The 19,170-nt window shown below is 42.7% G+C and overlaps 1 protein-coding gene across 3 annotated transcripts in view; it reads right to left on the bottom strand.

The window, feature by feature from the left end:
• col16a1 (collagen, type XVI, alpha 1) overlaps positions 1–19,170 on the bottom strand; it is a 77,904-nt gene that overhangs the window by 36,628 nt on the left and 22,106 nt on the right. For 2 of the 3 annotated variants that reach the window (XM_028963549.1, XM_028963552.1), the window contains exons 8-19: positions 16,886–16,969; positions 13,968–13,994; positions 10,481–10,516; positions 10,257–10,319; positions 9,784–9,819; positions 8,794–8,838; positions 7,356–7,394; positions 6,677–6,730; positions 4,716–4,760; positions 4,406–4,501; positions 3,129–3,191; positions 2,662–2,697 (exon numbers count right to left, since the gene is read on the bottom strand). In XM_028963549.1, coding sequence (XP_028819382.1) covers positions 2,662–2,697; positions 3,129–3,191; positions 4,406–4,501; positions 4,716–4,760; positions 6,677–6,730; positions 7,356–7,394; positions 8,794–8,838; positions 9,784–9,819; positions 10,257–10,319; positions 10,481–10,516; positions 13,968–13,994; positions 16,886–16,969 — 624 coding nt within the window. The remainder of the gene's footprint in view (positions 1–2,661; positions 2,698–3,128; positions 3,192–4,405; positions 4,502–4,715; positions 4,761–6,676; positions 6,731–7,355; positions 7,395–8,793; positions 8,839–9,783; positions 9,820–10,256; positions 10,320–10,480; positions 10,517–13,967; positions 13,995–16,885; positions 16,970–19,170) is intronic. The other variant, XM_028963550.1, reaches the window with a different exon arrangement.

Raw genomic sequence — 19,170 nt, 5'->3', positions numbered from 1 at the left:
CTAGATACACTCCTACACGCTCTCTCAGATCGGCAAACGAAAGGAGACTAAAAATTCCTTCTTCACGGGGTCTCCGATTCCAATCATGTCTGTTCTCCGTTGTTGTCCCTGGCTGGTGGAACAACCTACCCTCCTCCACACGACTAGCCGAGACTATCACCACTTTTAAGAAGAAGGTGAAAACCCTCTTATTCCAAAAATATTACAGATAAATTTAACACATACACATGCATACACATTTAACAAACAAATACAAAATGTATAAATACATTATAATTTTTCTTAGTCTAGCACCCAACACTCTCCGAGCATGTTCTTCAATGACAAGTCTAAGCCTTATCAGGGCTCTTAGTTTGTATACTTCATATTCTATAGAAATCGAACGAGAATTGCTGGTGTCTTCCCATTGTAAGTCGCTTTGGATAAAAGCGTCTGCCAAATAAAGTAAAGTAAAGTAAAGTAAAGTAAAATCATGTTAGGTCAGTTGCATTTAGTGCTCTGAAAACCATGTATATTGTTATTGTGCTTTGCATCTATAAATGTTGACCATGATGCGGCTAGAACCTGTGCATCACTATGCAGTAAATAAAGATGATTATTTATTACAGGATCACCAGGGTTGGAAAAAATCATTACAATTACAAGTTACCCTGTTTAAAATGTAATAGTTGTATGATTAGCTGTTAACCATTTTGAAGAATTGTAATCTGTGATTGCATTATATAGCAGCTCTAAACACTGACTGTCAAACTCCTTTCAATACATGTTTTTCTTTGAGTCCCAAACTGTCAAGATGCCACCGTCCCCACACACTGCTCCCCAGGCGCCTTTCATGGCTGCCCACTGCTCACTAAGGGTGATGGGTTAAATGCTGTGGACACATTTTGTTGTGTAACCGTGCGCTGTGCTGCAGTGTTTCACAATGACCATCACTTTCGCTTTAAAAATTTCTGAATTTAAAGCAACCACAAGGTCAGACTTCAGACTGTACTGTAAGGACTGTACTGTAAGGACATTAATTTATAATCCTCTGATTCAAATATCAAATATTTAACAAGAGCATTGAATAATGTGAGGAATCTTTTGGTTGGTCAGGGGCCCTCCACCCTCCTCACCTTTGTCTCTGTAAACCAGCACCCGTAGGTGAAGGAAAAAGTTAAACCAAGTTACTGCTTGGATTCCGTCTGCCAGCTTCGAGGTCTGAACAAATCTTTACATTTTCAGTTTAAATAAAGATTCTATCACCAGGATGTCCCAATCAGTTGTAAATTCATCAATAAACAATGTCTGGTACAAAATCTACACCGCTTGGATTTTTGTAGATTTCTTGGCTGCCGCAGACATCATGCGGGTAAGTAATAGTAGTAGAACAGTAAGGGGCAATATCCTAAACTGTGTTAAAACAGCAACCAACAAAGACACGTCTCAGTCTATGAATTCTGTTGCATTCATTGTCCAAAAAAATAAAGGATAATATCAGTAATTTTTGGTTTCTTTGTTTTGTGCGTGAACAGCTCCATGCTACGTTCTGCCCAGTAGTCCAGTAGTAAAAACAAATCAGGGTACATTTTATTGTTTATTAGACATATTTTGTGCTGATGACAGTGCACATGGTGGGAGACCAACTGTGTACCATTTTCATCGTTGTTTAAGCAAATTAACATAATTAATATATTCTACTATCCTAAAACAACATGCATGGTGTAGATATTACATGTCAGATACTCAGATTTACACCCAAAACAGGCAGGTTTTGAATTTTCACTCAAATACCGGTGTATGTGCTGCACTCTTATTAAAGCCTACTAACCCTTTAAAAACGCGTCATGAACCTGCCGATTACTGGTCCTTTTGGCTTGCCGTAGTAGATGGGGAAAGGGCGGGGGATGCCGCGATGGCCTCATAGTAAATGTACATGTCATTTTGATTATTACTACTCCTACTTAATAGGCTTTTCTGCGCAGGTAAATTAATGTGGACTTGTTCTTTTCATAGTAAGACACATTAATACCAACAAGTATGAATGTATGAAATACATTTTATTTATTGCTAAATTACATATTATTCATTTTAATTCTTGTTTTCCAATAAAAAGTTTGAAAATTTTGTAAAACAAACATGCTTCACATTTGAAATCAACATAAAGACGTATCAAATTAAAAAACATTGGGGAGACCTGGAAATTAAAAAAAAGGTTGTGCCCACTTGCATAATGAACTGGAGCATTGATAATAAAGCCACATTTAAATGTGATTAATTGATTAAATAGCACAAGGGATAGAAGGGGGGTATGTTCATATTAGAAGGGGAATGATTTGGACTGTTTTTATTTAAGGGGGGGGGGTGGTATCCCCCTCATCCCCCATTTAACTCGTGGTCTAGTCCTGCCTTTCTGCCCAATTCCTCATAATAATGAAGACACCCAAAAATGTTCTAGCACTGGTGTGTCCACCCTAGATAATGAAGCCTTTCAGCATTTTAAAACTTCGAAAGTTAAAATAAAGTCCTATAATAATATTGTTATGTCTGTACCAGCTACATATATATAGTTAAAGCAGCTATATTTTTTCAGAAATACGAAGGGAGAATAGAAAATGTAGCTACAGTTCACACACACACACACACACACACACACACACACACACACACACACACACTCACCTTCTCTCCTTTGGACCCTCCTGGTCCTCTGGGACCCTGTAAAAAAAAATCATTAACATGCTTTCCGCAGTTTCATTGACATGCAGAAGTGCATTTTGCTAGCGGTGATAATAGGGCAACATGAGATCTCAGAATGCCAGGGATGGTTGTTCTTCATCATCACCATGGCATCATCACCGCTTCATAAGGCTCATCTCTATTGGGTTAGACAGATTAGCATCTGTGACTTCCTGACCTCCCTTTTACATGGGGTCAGTTATTAGCTGTCACACCCTCTGTCTGCCTGTCCCCAACATCATCATCATTATCATCATCATCATCGCCTGCTCCTGCAATGCCCTGCACCACACCACAGTATCTGGTGTGGTATTGAAATAAATTTTTGTGTCTCATACACTGTTTGTGTCTCATACACTTGCATCTGGGTCATCTGTCACCTTGCCTTACTGATGTGACAAAGCACTTACTGGGTCTCCTGGTTTGCCATCTTCACCTGGAATTCCAGAATCACCCAGTCCTCCTTTTGTCCCCTAAAACCAGACAATAAAATATATGTGAAGGTTCTCAGTCGTCCAGGTCATGGTTATTGCAAGAAACATTATTTCAATAGCAGCTGGTCTTGTTATGTATCCATGACAACCGTTCACCCTTCCATTCCAGAGGGCTTTCTCAAGTCTGACTGGTCGGAGAAGTAGGTTTATAAACCCTGTGGAATACTGAATGTGGTAATTGGTGGTCACCTATGGGTTGTCCTTCTCCCTGGCTTTCATGTAATTTAATGAGTGTGAACGACTGTGAAACCGACTGTGTAGAGTTGAAAAGAACTGCATTGTAAGTGGGTGATAGATTATGTCTAAGGCCACCTCTGTTTCACAAGGGTCGTTCGATAATGCAGTAAACTGTGATACTGTGGTTTGGGGTGCTCTGTGTTTCTGTGTGTTTCCCTTTTAGGCTGTCTGCTGGGCGGAGATTGGGATTATGGTTCCGCCCACCGATTCCCTCGTCAACTGCTAGCCAATCAAGGCACAGGACTGAAGTTCTTAGGGACCATTCCAACCACCCATCTGGGCTCATTGTTGTGTAGCCAGAGGAGGCAAGAGGAGAGTTTGGGCGTTTTGGAGTGTTGTAGAGTTGGATATAAGCCTTTGTTGTGTGTTAGTGTGGTTAGTTGTGGCTTTGTTGTGTATCTGTATAGTCTCTCCTTTCATGGGGTGTTGTCCTCCTGTTGTTGTTGTTGTATATAAAACTTCAGGTTTGGTTGGTGGTTCACCGCTTACTGTAAATAAAAGCACAATATTCCACTTGGGCCTGGTATATGTGTATTCCCACCGCACACATTCCCCTCGTTTGTTGTCATTCCCAACCCATAGACGTGGATGTGTCTCCCACACCTCGTTTGAACTAATCAGCTTCCCAGTTCAAAATTCTAACTTCATTGTCTTCAAACAAGTGGCCTTTGTCTTTCAGATGTAAGTGGACTGCTGTCTCCTGTCTTTTACATTTACAGCATTTATCAGACGCCCTTATCCAGAGCAACTTACAATCAGTAGTTACAGGGACAGTCCCCCCCCCCGGAGCAACTTGAGGTTATGTGTAAGTGGGATTTGAACCTGGGTCTTCTGGTAGCCACTTGGTTAGAGTTTAAATGTAAACCTGCAGCCATTGCAAGGCCACCAGAACCCCCCACAGAGAATCTCATCTCTGAACACTGCTGGTATCTGTAAAGCACCATGAATATGCACACCGGTACGCCTGGTCTTCCAACTCCTGGCAGTCCTGGGAGACCGGGTTTGCCAGGTTCTCCTGCCAAACCTTCTGGCCCAACAGCACCAGAGGCACCCTGGGGAGATGGATATCAAGCTCTAGTAAGCAGTATAACTTACAAACAACTACATATGAATAAAAAAAACATCTTAAATGCTGCAATCATTACTGAAGGGAAGAACAAAAAGTATGCAGCTTACTGCACTACATTTTCTCTTTCATTTATGGCCATCTGCATCTTCGGAACAGAACACAACCCAATGTAGGTAACTGGGTTACACATAACTGACCTTTTGACCTTTTGGTCCCACCACACAAATGGACCCTGCTCGTCCCTGTGGAAAGATAAGTAGGCGGTGACATAATTCGTATGCACATAAAATCATTCATGATATTATCCAGTGTTTATTTGATTGCAAATATCAATGTACTTGTTTTTTAAACCATACAGACAGGTGAAAATTACAATATTTTTATTCTCCTTATCTTATGAAGAAGCTTTGACCTTTCGTGATGACTAGAACCGTTACGTTTATTTTTCAAGACTGCAACATATGAGCAGCATCTAGGTGCCAGCATCCACCACAGGGAGCAGTGCACAAAGGGGTTAAACCACTACTATTACCCATTTAATAGAATCAATGAAGTTGCTCAAAGCAGGCGGGTTTATACCTAATCTATGCAGCATTAAGCAGATTTCATTAAGCAGATCAATAATTCAGATGGGAAACAGACATCAGCAGGGAGGAAGCAGCCAGTGCATTCTGGTGTCATCAGCCATTGTGCAAAGCATTGTGAGTAACAGTGCACGGCATTACAGATCTTATATTAAACTTATATTAAAACCGGAGAGTTAGAGATGTTCAGAGAACACGTTCCACTCCGGCCCTGGTGACTGTAAAACCCAGACAATCTCCCCCACATCGACCGCACTGTTCACGTTCAGAGCCCATTTTACCCACTCAGCGAGGCATCAGCTGAACCCCACGGAAAGAAAGCTCTAGTCATTGACACCAGCAACAGCAGGATGCATTCCTAGAGCCAGAGTGCCTGGCATCATCAAATTCTTTCATTCTAAAATTATTATTCACGTCAGCACTAATGATGTCCAGGTAAGACAAATCACCAAAAAATGTAGATACTGGAAGAAGCAAAAAATATGTGGCAGTAACATGCCCCCACACCTCAAATTTGAAAGTGAAGTAATTCTCTTTGTGATACACAGCACACGGTGCACACAACAAAATGTGACCTCTGTATTTAACCATCACCCTTAGCGAGCAGTGGGCAGCCATGACAGGCACCGGGCGAGCAGTGTGTGGGGACGGTGCTTTGTTCAGTGGCAACTCAGTGTCCATCCATCCTGGATTGGTGCCATGCAATCCTCATTGTCACAGTTCTCCAAACACCTGAGCGACTGAATGACATGAATGAACATGAATGACAATTGTTCCACTTAACAGGAGTGGAACGAGAGGAGTTTCACCAAACAGGAGCAAGTGGGTCATTCACATGCAGAGAAATGCCTGATGTCAAACACAAGCACTCCTAGCCCTCCTACATGATGTTGTCCAGTTATGTTTTTACTTTTCTCATATAGAAAAATGAGTGACCTGGCTCACCATCCATCCATAAACCGGCATTAGCCTCAATACAGGACCTGTGCACCCCGGCAAGAAGCAACAGCCCCATGTGAGAATCCAGCTGTCTTTTGTTGATCTATGTCCAACTAAAGCATGCAGTAGCATGCAGCATTGTGTTCCAAATCATTTTGACCATAACACAATGTGACTGTGGATGATATGAATAGTTTTTTAATATGTACACTTGACTATAATATAATGATAAAAATAATATAAAATGTTACAAAGTGTATTGCAATGTTACAAAGTGCTATTGCATAGCCCTCTACCAATGGGCAGTGGTAAGGAAGCAGACTCATAAGCGAAGGGTTGCGGTTTCAAATTTCGAAACGCCAGGATCCATTGAGATCCCCTTGATCAAGGTACCATCCCCCCACACTGCTCCCCACTGCTCACTAAGGGTGATGGGTAAAAAAACCTTCCGTGTACTGTGCCTGCTGCTTACTTTCACAATGTAGCTAGCAACATTCACTTCAAATATCTTTTAGAAGATTTTAAAACCAGATACATTTTTTTTCTAATTTTTTGCAGTGCTGGTCTTGTTGTTGAGAACCACTTGGTCTTATAGGTCTCAGAGGTACAAACAGCAGGCAGAGTCTGATACTCACATCTTTGCCTGGCCTTCCTGCTGCTCCCTGGACTCCTGCCTCTCCTTTTTGTCCCTAGTAAGAATCAGAAACTTATTTATTCATGTATTATTAAATTACAACCTGGGGGACAGGAAAAATGGAGAGAGGAAAAGAGAATTTGGGGAGCAATTGAACATATAGAGGAGGGATAGAAAAAAGGGTAGGGGTGTAACACAGATGATCTGCATCGGTACACAACAGAAACAGCAGAAAACCACACAGCAACAACCAACACCTGTATAATGCATTTAAAATATTATTTATCAGCACACAGTATTAATACATGTTCTGCTGGTCCAAACAGTGTGTGTCTGCGAGTATGTGCTTGTGCACCTGTGTGTTTCCCTGAGAACGCATCCATGCCCACAAGGTTTCTCCATGTAAGTAGGTAATAGTGTATGTGGGGAACTCTATACTGGTCGATATTAAGATTAATTTTATTTTTCTGTGATGATACCAACTAATTCGCCCAACAAGTAGACTTAAAGAATTTTCCAGCAGTTTTTATGACATTCCAGTGCCTTTTTTTCTTTTTCATCTTGACCATCTTGTCTCTCGCTCTCAGGATTTCCAGGAGAGCTTTTTCTGCTAATGGCTTCCTGTTACCTTTAAAACAACCAGCAAGCACAGAGGAGAAGAACAATTTGTCTTTTCTTACCTTCAGCCCTAAGCCGTCAGCCGAGTTCACAAGCAGCCCCTGCAATAAAATAAAAAAACAACAATAATGAAATAAAATAAAATGTAAAAAATATCTCCATAAAACACATACAGTCCCTGACAAAAGTCTTGTCGCTGCTATTAACCTGACTTTTAATTAATCAATTGGCGTTAGAAATAGCTCAAAATGAAAATCTAAAACCTACCAAATTATGTTTAATGCATTGAAATGAATTAGTTTCACTGAAAAAAAAGATCATCATTTAATCAAGACAGAAAGGTCAAATTTTGGCAAGACAAAATTTTGTCACCTATACAGAAATTTAACAAATTTACTTCAAATACAAAAATATATCCGCAAATTAAGTAGTGGTGCTGTGAGATCCAAATGTAATATCTTGTATGACTTCCATGAGCTTGAAGGACTGCATCCATGCGGTTTGGCAAGGATTCATACAATTTATTGATGAGGTCATCAGGAAAAGCAAAAAAAAAAAAGCATTCTTGCATCCCAGAGTTCATCAATATTCTTTGGTTTCATCTTCCATGCTTCCTCTTTCATTTTACCCCACACATGCTCAATGACGTTCATGTCTGGTGGATGGGCTGGCCAATCCTAGAGCATCTTGATCTTCTTCGCCTTGAGGAACTTTGATGTGGAGATGGAAGTATGTGTGTTGTTTTGTTTAGTGCTGGTTTCTGGGCACTGATTCGACAATGGAGGACATTTCGAGACCGAATCCGACAAACTGTTCTGGTTGACACAGGGACTTCAGGTGACCAGGTCTCGTGGAGCTCTGCTGCAGTGGAAAATGGGCTGGCCTTGGATTTTCGAGCTAAGAAACAGTCCTCTCGGCCAGTTGTCTTGTGGGGTCTGCCTGACCTGGGATTGTCAAAAACGTCTCCAGTCTCTTCCAATCTTTTTTTTAATCCTCTGTGCTTGACACTGAGACACATTGAAGGTGTCTGCCACATCAGCAGTGGATCTGGTCTTCAGCCTCTTGATAATCAACACTTTAGTCTCAGGGTGAATCTTAGGCATGTTTGCAGAGGTCTAGTTGCAGTTGATGTGAAGGTCTAGTGTACTGGGGTTCTTTTTATACACACCTCAGACCTAATTGATCCATTATTAGTGACAGGTGAAGCTCATATGACAAGGTCAACAACAATTATGTCTTTGCAAAAATTGACTCATGGGCTTTACCGAGCTTTGAATATTATGAGTACTTAAAATATTTTTAGATAGTTTCGCACTGAAACATTATTACAAAAACTGTTGGGAATAAAATGAACCATTTCTTGTAAAAAAATCTTGAGTAGAAATAGATTTCAGCAGCACTTGAGGTCAATTTGTACACAAGCAACAAGACTTTTGTCAGGAACTGTATATGCATATAACAGTGGTAGTCACACACACACAGACACACACACACACTCACCGACTCGCCCTTCTCTCCCTTCTCTCCTTTGGCTCTTTCAGAACACTAAAACACAGTCATGTCAATACATTAGAGACCATGCCTGTCCACCAAAGTTGTGATTTCTAAATAATAAACTAATAAATTCTAGAATACAAGCAAATATTGCATCTGAAAAGTCCATGCATACATTTGGTCATCCATACCTACGGGTTTCACCCATAGTTTATTGAAGTTTCAATAATATTTTATGTAAAACAGTGGGTATGGAAAGTATTCAGAACCCCTTATTTTTTTCACTTGTTGTTATATTCCAGCCATTTTCTAAAATCATTTAAGTAGATTTTTTCCTCATTTATGTACCCCATTTTGACAGAAAAACACTGAATTTTTAGGCTAGCAACAGTACGCACAAAGCTGGAGCATGACGTGCATGCCCCCAGCCATTTGTGATGGCGTCCATCAGCGCAACCTCCCTGCGTGATGAAAGCAGGTCCATAGCTATACCAGTTAGCAGGAAGTCCTCTGAATGGCACTTCTGTGAGAAAACTCCAGGATTCGAACTCACACCCTTGGAGGTTGCTAATTGCTGCACCGCCATGCAGCACATGAATGGTACCTATGGTACTGAAAAGGCATTTTCTGAATTCTGGTATGGGTACCAAAGTATGGGTTCTCATAGTCCTAGACTACTAATGAACCATTTGAGGCTATTCTGTTTGCTTTCTCTATCTTCACTGGTCTGAAATCAAACTTCAGACTGAAGTTGGAAATAGGAAACAAAAAAAATGCAGAAATAAAGTATTTTGAATGAATTCAAAAACTTTTATTTTGTTTTTGTTTAGTTCCCAGTTTACACTGCACTAGACAACAGAGAAACTATTACTGTTACTTTCCATCTATGGTAACGGGTTCTTGTGAAATACGTATTTGGATGAACATTCAGACCTCTTACAATCTGGAATACCCAGACAGCCTAGTATACAAAAAAAACACTGAATATCAACTTACAGGGCCGAGTGGACCTGACGTGACGCAGTCCAGTCCCTGTAAGGGAGGACAACAGACAACCATTCAAGTCTTCTCTCTCTGGGACATGTAGGCATCAAATGAAACTGGTACAGATCCATTCCATTCAAAGCAGTTCAAAGTGACCCTAGAACCCATTTGAGTAGCAAGAGTCACCTCTGATTTTCTCATTGTCATGAAAAGACCTCAATGTCTTTATGCCTTTTCACTTTAAATGTAATGCTGTCACTGAGCCAATTATTGGCTGACTTCACAGTGCGGCCAATTATTCAGTATAAATGTGAGCTCTTTTAGCATTTCCCCTGCACAGTTGTCATATGCTAATGCTGGGAGATGTGGAGCATTTGTCATGTCAGTGTCATAGCTTCATAAGCTTCATGCTTATATTATACACACAGACTCTGCAACGTAAGCGCACCTTCACAGTCGAAGCAATAAATGTGAGTGTGTCTTACTTGATCTCCTTTCTCTCCCTTAATGCCATGCTGCTTAGGAAAAGCTGTGCTATCTCCACCAACCTGCAAAAAAAACATTCCTGACATTCTCAGAAAAAAACGGACACTCATACAGACATATGCAGAGAGGCATAGCAGACATCTATATCTGCCTATCTGAAAAGCATGAATCCAAAAGCATGAATGCATGACATGCATGTGCTTGGACATAAGTGTTTACCCACATTTTCTTCCTCATTAATCACTATGCAACCTGCACACTAGAAAGGGAGAGAGTGGGGTGGGGAAGGGAAAGAGAGAGGGAGAGAGAGCGGGAGTGTGATAGCTGAATAAAAATGTTTGTATCTGTGTTCATGTGGCAGTGGAGAGATGGAAACCGGCAGGGGTTTAATTCACATTCATTATTAATTACTCAACACAATAAGTCAGAGCCAGTTCAGCCCGTCTCTCCTCCACTGTCTGGAGAATAAGTAATAAAAAAAAACACAGGGTGGCGCTAAAGTACAACACAAGTTCAGGCCGTAGTTTCTATTTAGTTTCTTTTGTGGAGTGCATCAGTCTCCTTGGAGAACAGAATAATCCCCACAGCAATGCACATGCCAGCCAGATGCAGCAGCACAGGGGGCGACACCCAGCGACCCCCCCACATGACAAACACACACAAAAATACACATGTGGCTTTTAAAGAAAAAGAAATCATTAGAATAGTTGTTCACAGCATGTAGGCATCACACATCCTAATACGTGCCAGCACATCAATTTGCATTAGAGTTTGATGGCTCTTTTTTCATAAGATCAGAGCTTCATAACATTCTTGGTGTAACAGTCACAGATGACATGACTCACGTCAACTCGGAGGTCCTGTCCCTGCCCATATACTAGTGAGACATGCCCGAACTTGGACGCCCTGTCCCTGCACATCCACTAGTGAGATGTTCCTGGAAACTTGGAGGCCCTGTCATTGCACATCCACTAGTGAGACATTCCAGAACTTGGGGGTCCTGTCCCTGCACATCCAGTAGTGAGATGTGCCCGGTAACTCGAAGGCCCTGTCCCTGCACATCCAGGAAACCGGCAGGGTTTCACTACATCCAGTAGTAAGACGTGTCTGAGAACTTGGAGGCCCTGTCCCTGCCCATCCCCTAGAGAGACATGCCCGGGAACTTGGAGGCCCAGTACCTGCACATCAAGTAGTGAGACGTGCCCGGGAGCGCGGAGGCCTTGTCCCTGACCATCCACTAGTGAGACGTGCCTGGGAACTTGGAGGTCCTGTCCCTGGCCATCCACTAGTGAGACGTGCCTGGGAACTTGGAGGTCCTGTCCCTGGCCATCCACTAGTGAGACGTGCCTGGGAACTTGGAGGTCCTGTCCCTGGCCATCCACTAGTGAGACGTGCCTGGGAACTTGGAGGTCCTGTCCCTGCACATCCACTAGTGAGACGTGCCCGGGAACTCAGAGGATTTATCCATGCCCATCCAGTAGTGAGACATGCCCAGGACCTTGGAGGCCCTGTCCCTGCCCATATACTAGTGAGACATGCCCGAACTTGGACGCCCTGTCCCTGGCCATCCACTAGTGAGACAGGCCCGGGAACTTGGAGGTCCTGTCCCTGCACATCCAGTAGCGAGACGTGCCCGGGATCTTGGATGCCTTGTCCCTGCACATCCACTAGTGAGACGTGCCCGCAAATTTGGAGGTCTTGTCCCTGCCCATCCACTAGTGAGACGTGCCCGGGAACTTGGAGGCCTTGTCCATGCCCATCCAGTAGTGAGATGTACTTGGGAAGTTGGAGGCCTTGTCCCTGTCCATCCAGTAGTGAGACGTGCTTGGGAACTTGGAGGCCTTGTCCATGCCCATCCAGTAGTGAGACTTGTCCAGGACCTTGGAGGCCCTGTCTCTGCCCATCCAGTAGTGAGACTTGTCCAGGACCTTGGAGGCCCTGTCTCTGCCCATCCAGTAGTGAGACTTGCCCAGGACCTTGGAGGCCTTGTCCCTGTCCATCCAGTAGTGAGTCGTGCTCGGGAACTCAGAGGATTTGTCCCTGTCCATCCAGTAGTGAGACGTGTTCGGGAACTCGGAGGCCCTGTCCCTGCCCAGCCAGTAATGAGATGTGCTTGGGAACTCGGAGGCCTTGTCCATGCCCATCCAGTAGTGAGACTTGTCCAGGACCTTGGAGGCCCTGTCTCTGCCCATCCATTAGTGAGATTTGCCCAGGACTTTGGAGGCCTTGTCCCTGTCCATCCAGTAGTGAGACGTGCCCGGGAACTCGGAGGCCCTGTCCCTGCCCATCCAACAGTGAGATGTGCTCGGGAACTTAGAGGCCCTGTCTGTGCTCATCCAGTAGTGAGACAAGCCCAGGAACTGAGAGCCCTTGTCCCTGTCCAAGCAGTAGAGAGACGTGTTCGGAAACTCTGATGCCTTGTCCCTGCCCATCCAGTAGTGAGTCGTGCTCGGGAACTCAGAGGCCCTGTCTCTGCTCATCAAGTAGTGAGACGTGCCCTGGAACTCGGAGGCCTTGTCCCTGTTCGTCCAGTCCCTGCTGGAGGCCAGCTGCAGATCTCCCAGGACTTTGAGGAAATGGTTGGCCCAAAGACTCCATCTCCCAGCTCTTATTCCTCCTCCATTTCCCACCAGTTCTCCCATGGAAAATTATCAATACACTCATCCTCTTCATCATTGGACTCCATCAGCCCAGCAGCTCCACCTCCTTTGGGTTGCTCATTCGGTCATAGATGAGGAACAAGGCACAGGTGCACGACATTGTTTCTTTAATAATTACAGAACAGAACCATAGCAGACAAGGCACAAGGACACAAGGAGACACAGCAGCAACATTTGTACACACCTGAGGAACCATTTATTTCAAAGCAGGAGGACATAATTAACTAAGACAAGACAAATTTGGTGGAGATGACAGGATAAAAATAGAAACCATGTCCTGTATTCTCATGGTTACATGCCAGTAATTTCAGATGCATTTTATATGCTTCCTCAGATGTGAAAAGTGAAGTGATTTTATCCCATCACCCTTAGTGAGCAGTGGGCAGCCATGACAGGCGCCCAGGGCTCAGTGGCACCTCAGTGGCCCCTTGGCAGGTCGGGATTCAAACAGGCAATCTTCTGATTACGGGGCCACCTCCTTAACAACTAGGCCACCATTGCCCCATACTGATTTGGTTAACTCATGTATTTTAATTATTTTATTTATAAATCAGTATTCATATACACGTTGCGGGTTCACTACAGATAATTTAAACCAAGGATCATACTACAAAAAAGAAGCATGTTTTATTACTAAAACATCGACTTTAACTGCCCTAGTTAAGATGAAATGAAAGTGACATTGAGTTCCACCACAGTCAGATGACCACTTACTTTCTGAGTCAGGTATCAGATATTATGCTGTTAATTTTATGCAGCAGATGCCCGTGTTCTGGACCAGGCCAGATTTATTCAATCTGCACAACAGCCCCCAACTGAATGGACATTTAAAACTGCATTGTGACCTGTGCTAATGAGGTATGTAATTGCGAACGAGGTAGGGAATTCTGGACATTGCAGCCAATAATCTATCAAGTCTGATTACTTAGCAATTAAGCAACAGCCTCAAAAATTAACATGAACCTAACACGGTATGTGGGAGATGATTTATTTTGTTTCCTCTACACTGGGTAGAAAACCAGGTGTAGTGTTGGTGGCTGTGGGACTTACTTTCTCAGCCAGCTCTTTGACGAGTGCCTGTGATTAAAATAAAGAGAAGAAAAGAGTGATTGTTGAAGGAAATCAGAACCAAGCAGAGGGGTCAGTTGACATTTTTATGCTGTGCTGAAACTGCGAGTGTTACCGTGAGCCCTACGAGTAAGGGAACATGGAGGAGGTTGTAAAATAGTTCACTATTGAGGGAGCAAGTGAGACTGATATTTAATCCTCATAAAACATGCCCAGACATAGATTAAAAAGGATGGATGAAAAAGTGGAGTATGGAGGTGGAAGTGTATATTGGGTGGAGGAGAGGTGGAGCTGGACAGCAACTAGCTGAGGCAGGGCAGGGGAGAGAACAAAATAACAGGGAGTAATAGGGAATGTTAGCCTCCTAACACACCCTTGGAACCAAGCAGAGAACAGAGAACACAGAAGAGATCTAACAGACAGAAGCACGCACACACACACACACACACACACACACACACACACACACACACACACACACACACACACACACATCCAGGGAAAAATGAACACCAGCTGAAGAATGGCTATGGATTATAATTTTTGGTGATATATAATACATTGAATGTTGATCATGGTGTGAACAGGCAGCAGTATGAACCCAATTCTTAATTTTCATTAAGCAATTCTTCATGTCTAAATCACATTATGTACTGAAACGTGATTTTTGTTTCAAAAGCAAATGGACCAAATTAAAGACTCAAACTGGTACAAGGCATGTTCACTGTGCACAAACTTATTTTGTGTCTGTAATTTCGTCTGCATGCACTGTGCAAAAAGACAGGCAGTAGGAACAGAGTTATTTTCTGGCCAAAGGTAAAGAGGGATAGATTTATGACAGATGTACAGCAGCATTTTGCACTGAAAACAGATGTGGAGTGTTGCATCTTACAGGACTACAGAAACCAGTATAAATAGCCCCTGCAACAACTTAAATCCCCTTTCTCCCCGTACAAGCTCATTTACATGAACCTTGTTTTGTGCTTTGCATGCATATGAAATTGTGCACACACAGAGCACCGAGTACCAAACCCTCTTGCAGATACCACTTTCACCTATTCTACTGTTCCTGCAGCATTGTTACTTATTATGTTACTTATTTTAAAGTAGGGCTTTCCCTCACAATGCTGCACTGTGTTTTGTTTAACAATCTCGTGATCTTGATAGTGAGGGGTGACAGTTTTTTGCAAATTGCTGTAGTTATGTGACAGCATTTAACACCCAATCAGGTTTTAGATTGCAGCCAAGTAAATTCCATCCGCACACAAGGCATGTAAGCACATAGCAAGTTTCCACTGACAGGAAATAGACCTTGACATCTCAGACATAAGAGTCTCATTAAAACCATCTGAGAAAATGAGCTGACAGTAACTAAGCTGCAGTCACTTATCTTCCTCACACTCTACATTACACCAGGACAGAGTAAATCTGCCAAATGGTGAACAGGGGCCATGAGCGGACCAACTGTATTCAGAGCTTTTCAACATAAACTCATGTCAATAGATCTGAATGTGTCAAACCGGATCAGCAGTAAAAGTTGAAAGCAGCACAGCACACAGTGCACACAGTGAAATTTCTCCTCTGCATTTAACCCATCACCCTGAGTGAGCAGTGGGCAGCCATGACAGGCGCCCGGGGAGCAGTGTGTGGGGACGGTGCTTTGCTCAGTGGCAGCTCAGTGGCACCTTGGTGGATCCTTCTGATTATGGGGTTGATTCCTTAACTGCTAGGCCACCACTGTCACCACTGGGGTATCCAACTTTAGAAACTATTCAAGATGCTTATCTTGAAGGGACCGAGCTATTGTACAATGCCAGTGCTTAATAGTACCTGTTCTACTGGGTCAGCACCTATACTACACAAGGCAGTGGTGGCCTAGTGGGTAAGGAAGTGGACCCGTAATCGCCTTTCATGGCTGCCCACAGCTCCCTGACGGTGATGGTTAAATACAGAAGACACATTATGTTGTGTCACTGTGTTGTGTCCCACAAGGGTTCGTACCCATGACTGTGTGGCCACTCACTGCTCCAACACCACTGTCAAGTTTGCGGATGGCGTGATGGTCATGGGGTTCATCTCAAATAACGAGAAGACGGCCTACATGGAAGATGGTAGAAAACCTCACATCGTGGTGTCAGGGAAAAAAAACTCCAGTTGAACATCAGCAAGAGCAAGATGGTGGTGGTGGATTTCAGCAACATCAGAGGGACTCCAGTGGAGAGGGTGAGGAGCTTCAAATACCTGGTGTCCACAACTCAAAGAAACTGACTTGGTCTGAGCACAACCAGGTTCAGACCAAAATGGCAAAACGCCTGTACCACCTGACACAGTTGAGAAAGTTCATGATGTGTCCAGATATCCTAAAGACTCAGGAGGCACCACATCTCCAAAACAGACCATCTGAATGTTCACCGTTGTTTATTTATTCCACCATTCCACCTCTGTAATCTTCTCCGCTGGTTATTGCACAATACACTTTCAATTGGAATCACTTTTGTATATTATTAGATTCTACTTAACATTACATCCTGCATCATATTGTGTCAGTGCAGTATCCATAACCACACCCAGTGATGTCTGTCTGTCTGGCTGTGTCTTGTGTTCTCCTTGAACATTAATATTTGCTTGCATTTAGCTTGCTTGCTTTTTATACAGGTCTAAATCTATTTCCCCCCCACCCTCCCTCGCATTCTATTTTATCATTTTATTCTAAACTATGCACAACAAAAACAGAGCAGTTCAGGATACATTTCACTGCATGTTGTACTTATGTGTGGTAACTATGCACGTGACCCTCATCCATCCAGTGTAATAACAGAAATTTGTTATAAAAAATGTCTAATGACCTAATCTACTGTAACAAATTATGCCTGTTGTGAGGCGATGGAAGAATACGTCACCTGACTTAAAGGCAATGACTCCACAAGGTTCCCAGATGGTCCTTTCTCAGCTGCTCGCCGACTCTTAGGGGCATCTGGAGGACACTGCAACAAGAGGAAATGATGCCATCCCATAATTATTCTAAACAGTATCTAAACAGATTCAGATCCTTCTACCGTGCCTTTCAAAAGCGTTCACTCCCCTCGGCTTTTCACCTATTTTTTGACATTCCAACCTGCCATTGAAATTTTCTTTTAATCTTTTTTATATGACAGACCTGCAAAAACGTAAAAATATATTAAAATATGAATATGTATACACGCCCTTTGCTATGAAGCCCATGAAAAGTTCTGGTGCAAACAATTACCCTCAAAAGTCATTTAAGTCTACCTGTGTACAATCAAAGTGTCACATGATCTGTTACCATAAACACACCTTTTCTGAAAGGCCCCAGAGGTTGAAACACCACCACTAAACAAGAGGCAACACAATGAAGACCAATGAGCTCTCCAAACAAGTTAGGAACTAAGTTAGGTGGTTGGCTTATTTAAAATATCCATGAAGATCCAACAAACCATCATCCTCAAATTAAAAGAACCTGGTACAACAATAGACCTGCCAAGAGAGGGACACCCATCAAAACTCTGAGAACCGGGCAAAGAGGGCATCAATCAGAGAGGCAGCACCTTGAAAAAGTTCCACAGCAGAGACTGGAGTATCTGTCCAGAGTGAAAGTGAAGTGATTGTGATACACTGCAGCACAGCAGTGTCCTCTGCATTTAATCATCACCCTGAGTGAACAGTGGGCTGCCATGACAGGCGCCCAGGGTGCAGTTTGTGGGGACGGTGCTTTGCTCAGTGGCACCTCAGTGGAACCTTGGCAGCTCGGTATTCAAGCTGCTTCCTTAACCGCTAGGCCACCACTGTCCCAAATAAACTACAGTTTATCTGCCCCATAGGACCAACTATAAACCGTACACTCCATAGAGTAACACTCACTCAGTGTTAAAAATAAGAAGGCACATCTTGGAGTGTGCCAAAATGCAATTTTGGAGAAAGGTACTCGAGTTAGATGAAAGTAAAATTGATATTTCTCACCAACAAGGAAGATGCTACCTGGTGCAAACTCATCTCATCTGGTGGAAACTCGAGTGAACAATGGATGGTGCTTCATTGCTGTTCACAAACAAATGGGGATTGGACAAAAATGAGGAATAGACGAAAATCCCAGGGGCAAGATGTGCCCAGCTCATAGAGACTTATCCAAAGGGAAGTGCAGCTGTAATAACCACAAAAGGTTGCTCTATAAAGTACTGACTTTAATCCATCTTACTTCCAGGTTGTGAGGCACCAAATCATGAACCATGCCAAGGGGGTGAATACTTTTGCAAGACGCTGTAAAGACACACATATAATTCAACACAAAACATAAAAATGAAGCCCCTCACTAAAAATGGGAAAAACAAATTGTCACCATAGAGGAAAGTGGATGACCAGGAAACAATATGAGCTTGTGTTGATGACATGGACATAGAATTGTTGGGGGACCTCTTCAGAGCTGTCATATGAAGTCCAGATCATACACACTTCATCCAACAGTAATTCCCTTTATTGCAACATAATGTTGATGCATCCAAATCCAACCAATTGAAGCAAACTAAAATCATAATGATGTCTTTTCAGGATTGTACAGTTGGGGCTGTACTTCCCCAAAGTGTTAATGATTCTGGAATGTTATATCTGTTTTTGTTGCATAATGGGTAAACTGAAATTTTACTCTGAAGAAATTAACTGTCCAATATGTAAGCTTTTACTTGACCATACAGTTGAAACCAAAAGTTTACATACACTGTATAAAAAGATATAACTTCTTTCGTACTGTCTGATATTAAATCATACAAAACCCTTTCAGTTTTAGGCCTGTTTGAATTCTGTTGTGAGAAGCTTATGGAACGAGTCATTCAGTTTAAAGGCCATTCTACCAAATACTAAGCAAATGCATGTAAACTTTTGACTTTGAAGAAAGTAATAAAAAAAAAGCTCACACATTACAGCGGGGAAAATAAGTATTTGACACATCAGCATTCTTATCAGCATAAAAAGAGGCCCAAGGAACCTTCAAGATTTAAAGATCGTTTGTGTGGAAGAATGGGCCAGAATCACTCCTGAGCAATGCAGAAGACTGGTCTCTCCATACAAGAGGCGTCTAGAAGCTGTAATCACCAACAAAGGCTTTTCTACGAAGCATTAAATAAAGTGTGTTTAATACTTATTCCCTGTGTTATTTCACTTTATTTATTATGAC

This window comes from Denticeps clupeoides, chromosome 20, assembly GCF_900700375.1.
Source record: "Denticeps clupeoides chromosome 20, fDenClu1.1, whole genome shotgun sequence".
NCBI classification, from domain to species: Eukaryota; Metazoa; Chordata; class Actinopteri; order Clupeiformes; family Denticipitidae; genus Denticeps; species Denticeps clupeoides.
This window is presented reverse-complemented; position numbering and strand designations above follow the sequence as displayed.